We start from the raw sequence: 7,985 nt of genomic DNA, 5'->3' as shown, positions 1-7,985 counted from the left end.
CTCCCATGTTTGTTACATTGTAATTCCCAGTAGCCAGAATCCAAAATCAACCTAAATATTCATTAATGGATGAATGGATTTTAAAAAGAGATGTCTCAAATAAAAAACCTGTTATGAATTTTTATGACTCCCTCTGAATCAGAACCAAAATGTTTTACAGGAAAAGGAAAAGTTACTGTGGATTCAGTAATGGAGGGTCTGAAGAAGATTACACGTGAGTGAAAATTTATGATACAATACAGTATAAAAGTGACAATCTGATGCTAAATATTCATGTGTTTTCTTGGTTATAAAAGCAATACATATTCATTATAGAAAAGGTCTATATATTTACAAAATGAAAGGGTTAAAAAAGAAAGTTCTTAATTCTATCCTCCAAAGAAAATCCGTATGTTATCACCATAAATTTTTTCCTGTGCGTTGACAATTTTGTGTGCTCATGCTGTACACTTGTATAGAAAAGCATGAATGGAAGGTTTGAACATTATGCTGTAGAACTGGACACTAGAGTGAAGGTAAAACCTTTCTTCTGCTCTGCTCCCCTAAACAGAGAATCTCAGTCTTGTATTTCATTGCTAAGGAATTTTGGTTTGTTCCCTGCACCTGCATTTCCCAAATGTGACCCAAAGAACTCCACAATGCTGATTATATTTCTAAAAGGATTTAAGACTAAGTTAAGGTACTTTTTGCAAGTATGAACAAAATGAACCTTAATAAGAAAAGATAAATTTAAATTCTAGGTACCCACATTTAATATTTCCAAGTGGAAAAATCACTTTAAAAACATACACAAAAAAAAATTCCAAGTGAGTCTTCTTATATTTTATTATTGGTGAAAAATAAAAATAAAATCTCTTTGATGAGTCCCTCTAGCCTATTCCATCTATTACCATTTCTGTTGCTGAGACCAGAAAACTTTTAGGATATTCAGTTGTAGCTTTTCACACAACCATTTAAAATTATGCTGATGAATTTAGTGATGATGAAGCAATTCCCCATGTTTATTTATGATCTCTGTATTCATCAATAAGTGATATTGAATACCTAGGTACTGCTTAAGAAAGCTCAGACACAAAGAAGCAATAAGCAAGGTTTCTCTCTCACCAAGGCTTAGTTTTTTACTGCACCGTATATGCTCAGGAAATGCTTCTTGGTTGACTGATAGAGGTTCTCACCCACTGCTTTTGGATAACTGAAGGTTCACTAACTCAAGCAGCTCTATGGCAGTCATTTTTTTATAGTCTTCCTGATCTAGGCTAAAAAGAAGAAATGGTTCTGTAAAACTAACAATGCCAGATAACATAATAAAGTCAACCAAATCAGGACCAATTAAATTTAAAACTATTTACAGAATGAATATGTATATATATTATCCAGGCTAGGCCTAAGTTTTCAATCCTCCTGCCTCAGCCTCCCAGTGTGCTGGGATTACAGGTGTACACCACCACACCCAGCTTCCATCAGTCTTCTTTCTCCTCTTTTTATAATAAAAAAAGGAAAACCTTGAAGATACCAAAGTATAGTACAACAACTCTTGATAATCTCCTACCTCTTTTGTCTCTAACTCACTATTATTTGCCTATTTGTTTTCCTGAGAAACTATTTTGTAGATAACAATATGTAAAACGATAACCATTGATAATTTCCTACCATTTTGTCTGTAATTTGCTAAGTCCCCCCTATTATTATATTATCCTTCTTTTACTCTTTAAAATAAAAAAAAAGAAAAAGAAAAGAAAAAGAAAAACCTTCCTACATAAAAATTAAGTCTACCTCTTATCTGGGAAAGAAATCTTCTGTGTCACATTCCTAACCAGGACGCTGCTACATGCAGTACCTAAGCATGACATAGATCACCTCTAGCAAACTAATATCTAGGAAAGGAGAAGAACCAAGCAATAGGGAAGGAGAGAGAGAAAGACTGTGTATGGGCTGAGAGGGGAGAGGACAGAAAGTAAAAGGTATCTGACAGTTTTTTCTTAATTCTACAAATTAGATGTTTTAAATTTGAGTTAACTCATCCCTCAATAAAGAAGATATTTATTCTCCTCGTGTTTATAAAACAAACTATCACACACTTCAAAAGGAATAAATTATAAAAGAATAGTCTTTTTTTAAAGAATAGTCTTAATTTCAATTCTGCTTTTATTTATTTATTTTCTTTTTTTTTTTTTTTCTGGTACCAGGAATCGAACTCACGACTTTGCGCTTGCCAGGCAGGCGCTGTGCTGCTGAGCTAAATCCCCAGCCCCCGCCTCTAGTGCTTTTAATGTTTTATCTTTGTATTTCAATACATTAGGGCAAAAGAAGCATTTGAATTAAAATTGATTATCACATATAACTGACATTTTCCTTCAGTTTTCCACTTATCTGAGGAAAAAGAAGATAAAATGCATCCCTCCTATTCTACTTTCGATAACTTAAGAAATTTATAGAATTTTGACTCTTAATTCTGTCTTTAAACAGATAGAATGATGCCTCTGTGTAAGTTAATACAAACTGCAATGACATTAAAGGCGATGTGAAACCTGGTTTGAAAGTGTTGTTAGTTGCCCAGCACGGTAATGTACACCTATAATCCCAACGTGCTGGGAGGCACTCTGGGACCACAAGTTTGATCTCAGCTCAGGCAGCTTAGCAAATCTCTGTCTCAAAATAATAATAAAGCCAGGTGTGGTGGTGCATGCCTGTAACCCCAGCACTCGGGAGGCTGAGGCAGGAGGATCACCATGAGTTTGAGGCCAGCCTGGACTACATAGTGAGTTCAGAGACAGCCTAAACTACATAGCAAGATCCTTCCTCAAAAAAAACCTTAAAACATAAAAAAGGCTTAGGGGATAAATCAGAGTGAGAGCCTCTAGGTTCATTCTCCAGCACTGAAGAAAAAAAGAGAGAGGGGTTAATACCTTGACTTATAGTTTTTAATCCCTTAATCATTTTCCCTATTTATTTTGTCAATTTCTACCCTCTGTCTATTAATCCGTAAGGTGGCTGGACACCATTATCTCTGTTTCCTGAGTTCCTTTTGCCTTTGCAGTCATGTCACACTGCACCACCTGGATTATCGGATGTACTGTTGCTAAGGCCTTCGTTTGCTGTCTTTTAACCCTTAATTACATTTTAATCTGTTCGGTACCATAGTGCAGTTTATAAAGCAGGTATTCCTGACACTGCCATTAAACAGATTAATTCTCTAAATTGAAAGGAGTAAATTTAGTTAATGATCTATTCACTCTTTCTTATCTATTCTTTGTCAGCTTTAAAACTGTGGGAAGAACTTCTGTGGTTGAAAGGACGCTATTAGGAGAGTGACAAAGAATGTGTAGGGTAGGAGGCAACATTACCAATAAGAATTTAGTATCCAAAATATATGAAGAGCCCCTTATAACTCAACAATAAAGAGGACAAATATAATTATTCCTCCCTTATGTGTCGTTTTGCTTTCCACAGGACCAGTTACCTGTAATCAACAGCAATGCAATAGATTAGGTGGAAAATTCCAGAAATCAATAATTCATAAGTTTTAAATTACATGCTGTACTGAGTAGCATGATACTATCTAGCGCTATCTCCCATCCCGCTTCGGACATGAATCATCCCTTTGTCCCCTGTGCGCGTACTATTTGCATTAGTCGCTAAGCAGTGAAATAAGCCAATCACAAAAAGGTGGATGCTGTGTGAGTTCACTTCTGTAAGATATCGGTAACAGCCAAATGCTCAGAAACAGGAGATACGGTGGCTGTCAGGGGCTGGGAGGACGGGGAACTTTTGAGGCGCTACTGTAAAGAGCACAGAGCTTCCACTTTGCAAGATGCAAATGATCTGTAGATTGGTGGTGCAACAAAGTAAATATACTTATCCATCCTCAAAAGTAGTTACCAAGGCAAGTTTTATGTAATATGTCTTTTACCCCAACTAAAGATAAATAATATAAAGTTTTTACTTCTAGCTGGGTACAACAGCTGCTTGAAAGGCTGAGACAGAATGATTTGAACCCAGGAGTTTGAGACCAGGCTGAAAAACATAGCTAGATTTTGTCTCTTTTAAAAAAACACAAAAACAAAAACAAATTTATTTTTTTACTTTCCACCAACTTCATTTAATAGGAACTGTCGTGATCGCCGTTTAAAACTGTGGTAGCCTTTAACATAGTAAATCCTTAGTACATATTTGTTGAATTAATTTGTAAATTAAACCTATCCTTTTTCTTCTCCTGTGTTCTTAATGTACCAAGTTTAACAAGACCTGGGTAAAGTCAAATTACATTCATAATGAACAGACTCCGAGAGTCCCCAGTACATTACTAGCTAAACGTTGAGCGCCAAAGTCTGCAGTTAGCCATAGCAACTTAATCATGAAAGAAAAATATTACTGTGATTAATCTCTTACTATGCTTAATGTATTAATTAAGTCTTATCGTAGGTAGGTGTGTATAGGAAAAAGTATAGTATGTCTAGAGTTTGGTACTATCTGTCATATCAGGCATCTACTACGGGTCTTGGAACACACTCCCTGATGGTAAGGGGAGATCACTGTCACCTAAATTTTGAATGGACAAAGGATATGAATAGGCATTTCTTCACGGAAGACATAAAAGTAACCATTAGCACGTAAAAAAGGTGTTCAACATCATTAGTCATTAGGGTAGCTCAAATCAAAAGCACAACTAACCTAACTCCTGCGCTGGAGGATTTATAGTGCCATGAGAGAGGTCAGATCATGAACACTATCTGCTTAACACAAGCAACTTTTTGTTTGTTTGTTTTCTGAGAGGGAGTCTCTATGTAATCCAGACTGGCCTTGAATTCACTATGTAGCCCAAGCTGGCCTCAGACTTTCAGAGATCCTCCTAGTTCAGCCTCCCACGTGCTGGGATTACAGGTGTGCACCACCACACCTAGCTTTTAAGTACTTTCCAAAGTCACTCTTCTTATTAATATTAAAGTTTATGAGTGACACTTTTTACCCTTCTTTTTAGACTTAATTAATGATATGGCTTGGAGTTTCTGTTGTTTGTCTTTGGTTGTTTGGTTGTTTGGTTGGTTGTTTGGTTGGTTGTTTGGTTGGTTGGTTGGTTGGTTGTTTGGTTGTTTGGTTGGTTGTTTGGTTGTTTGTTTGGTTGGTTGGTTGGTTGTTTGGTTGTTTGTTTGTTTGGTTGGTTGGTTGGTTGTTTGGTTGTTTGGTTGGTTGTTTGGTTGTTTGTTTGTTTGGTTGGTTGGTTGGTTGTTTGGTTGTTTGTTTGTTTGGTTGGTTGGTTGGTTGGTTGGTTTTGTGGTACTGGAGATTTTCTCCAACACTGTGAGGAGTTTGTGGGTCCTTCTCCCCAGGCCTGCACCAGAGCAGTGAATGAGGTCACAGTTGCATGATGGAACAAACGCTTTGTTGGGCCCTTGATCTGACTGAAGGCCCAAAGCAGTGAGTAGCACAGCGCAAAAGTAGGTAAATATCCCAGTTTTTACAATTCTAAGCCAAGTCTTTTTAAAAAAAGAAAGTACTCTCTCATCTCTTTGAGAGACTGAAGTTATTTTTTTTAAATAATGATTATCTTCAACCATAAGGATGATTTCAAAGCACCTTTCAAGTATCTAACTTGTTGAATATCTCTGGAGTCCCCAGCTCTACGGTAGGTTTGTAGACTCTGAACATCTGTGATTGAGTTGTTTAGAAGCTACTACTCTCTAGGTTGTGAAGTACAGACTTGAGAAAAATGAATTCTAATGAAACATTGAGAAACTTTTTTCCTCATGGCTTAATGGTATTTATTGTTCAATGTTCCTGTTAAGGACCCACTTTTCTTCTTGGTGAACCACCTAAGATACTACTTTTGTTTTGAGTTAGAATTTTGCTATGTAACCCAGGCTGGCCTCAAACTCACAATCCTCCTGCCTCAGCCTCCCAAGCACTGGGATTGCAGGCGTGCATCCCACTCCTGGTTCACTCCACTTTAAAAAAGAATAACTGGAACTATAAAATGAGCAAAGGTGGAAGCTCCACCACCCAACCCATGGTCCATGGGTCCTGTCTCTCAAACTATGCAAAATGGTAGAGGCAGGACTAGAGTGATGGTTGTTGGGAAGGAGTCCATTCGAGGTCTAGAGTAGCAAACAGCATCATATTCCACACCCACTCCTACTCGTAAGAAAGACCATGGGACCAGAAGTGACAGGTGTGGATACGCATCTCAGAAGGAAACCCTGACGAAACCTACGCACTGCTAGGCAGGTGCCTAAGACAGAAACAAGTAGGCAAATATTTAAAATGCTATATCATTTGTCAATTATGATTTGAAATGTTCTGGTTCATAAAAATTATTTTGCCTTTACATAACTTTTTCCACATATTTCTAAGATGCTTTATCTGTTTCACTTGGCACAATTTTATGACTTAAGATCTACAATGCGATGGTTTTATATATGTGTACATTGTGATATAATCCTGCAGCCAAGCTAACTAACATATCTGTTATTTCACATAATTACTGTGGGAGGAGAGGGGTGATACCTGGGATGAGCTTTCTTAGCAAATTTCAAGGATACAGTACAATGAGGGAAAAGAGAAAAGAAAGAAGGGGAAATTATGTTTATATGTATATACAGATAGCTAACATAGTTGTACTACCGACCTATATTGCTTTATTGAAAGGAATAGTTAATGATTAATTATTTGACGAATCTTATGTGTCTATATTTGTTTTCCTGAGTAACCACTCCGAAGAAATCAACATGTAATACAACAACCATTGTTAATCTACTATCACCTTGTCTGAATTTCAGTATTGCTTGTAGTGTTCTTGTGTTATTAGGTAATTAGGTAAATGTATGTGTGTTTAATATGTTTTTTTTTATTTTTTTAAATTAAAAAAAGTAAATAAATAAGTCAGGTATACAGTACAACGCTGTTGTCTGTAGTCACCATGCCATGCACTCGATCTTTAGCATGAACTCATCTTGCGTGACTGGGACTGTGCGCCCCGCACCCCCCTGCTCCGACTCCTCTGCTCGCGCAGAGCTTAGCATTCATTTTAGGTTGCACTTGCATCAAGTGAGAACACAGCCTTTTTGTGTCTGGCTTATCACACTTAGCATTCATCTTTCTATTGAATAAGACTGTATAATACTACAGTATTTGAAAGGCAGAGCAGTAACAAGAAATTTTGCTTTCAGATCTAAGGAAAATAAAGGGAACTTTCCACACAGCCAACTTGGCACGTAACTCTAACTTGACTTTGCATAGAGTTCCACTCCCTGAGGCCCTAGACTTTTCAAACTCCAGGTACTGAGCTGGGAAAGTTGCAAAAGAGTGTAAAGAAATTAATCTGTGAATTGACCCTTAACTGCATCTTCTGAATTCCAGACCCAGTCACTGGCCACATGGCAGTTTCAGAACTCAAATCAAAACTTAAACTGAACCCTCTAAAAGTACCTGTCTTCCACAGCAAGAGGTAGGTGGTCAAAGTATCAATAGACTATGATAAAGAATTATTAATGTAGTGGATATAGTAAACACCCATAAAGGCTGTGAGACAAGTTAGAATGCTCTTCAAATATATATTCTGTGGTGGATTTAGTTATAAAACAAAACATTTAAGCTGAAAAAACTTTGTATGAAAAGAAAATGATAAACATTCTTTTTGGCCGGAGAAAGTTCTCTTTCCTGTTCTCCAAATGAAATGTTGTTTTCTGTTAGGACACAGAATACCCTAGAATGCTCGAAGAGTTGTCAGTTGTACCTTAAGGTATTTTCAACGCCAGTTTAAAGGAGAATAAATTTAGAAGATCTTAAGGTAGACCTAACCCCTACACAAGTCAAAATATACAAAAAGGGTCTATATTACAAATATAGGCGGTAAAAGGCAATCTGGTAAATTAACCATGTCTAGCCTTAGGCTAAAATTGGGGAGGGAAGTTGGCTTGTACCATTAACAATAGCTTTTTCTGCAGGCAGCTACAGATAAACTCCAGAAAAAGCTACTAATAGCTGAAAGA

At 36.9% G+C, this 7,985-nt stretch overlaps 1 protein-coding gene across 5 annotated transcripts in view; it reads left to right on the top strand.

Moving 5' to 3' along the window:
* The window catches only part of Efcab3 (EF-hand calcium binding domain 3), a 494,429-nt gene that overhangs the window by 443,502 nt on the left and 42,942 nt on the right, over positions 1–7,985 (top strand). Inside the window, exons 112-113 of one of the 5 annotated variants that reach the window (XM_005402243.2) lie at positions 161–214; positions 7,354–7,441. In XM_005402243.2, the coding sequence (XP_005402300.2) occupies positions 161–214; positions 7,354–7,441 (142 nt within the window). Of the gene's footprint in view, positions 1–160; positions 215–5,379; positions 5,624–7,169; positions 7,273–7,353; positions 7,442–7,985 lie in introns of those variants that run through there. The other 4 variants (XM_005402246.2, XM_005402244.2, XM_005402247.2 and 1 more) reach the window with 4 other exon arrangements.

Source organism: Chinchilla lanigera, unplaced genomic scaffold (assembly GCF_000276665.1).
Source record: "Chinchilla lanigera isolate Chin_1 unplaced genomic scaffold, ChiLan1.0 scaffold00077, whole genome shotgun sequence".
Taxonomy (NCBI): domain Eukaryota; kingdom Metazoa; phylum Chordata; class Mammalia; order Rodentia; family Chinchillidae; genus Chinchilla; species Chinchilla lanigera.
The sequence above is the reverse complement of the archived record's forward strand: the minus strand, read 5'-3'. Positions and strand labels throughout refer to the sequence as shown.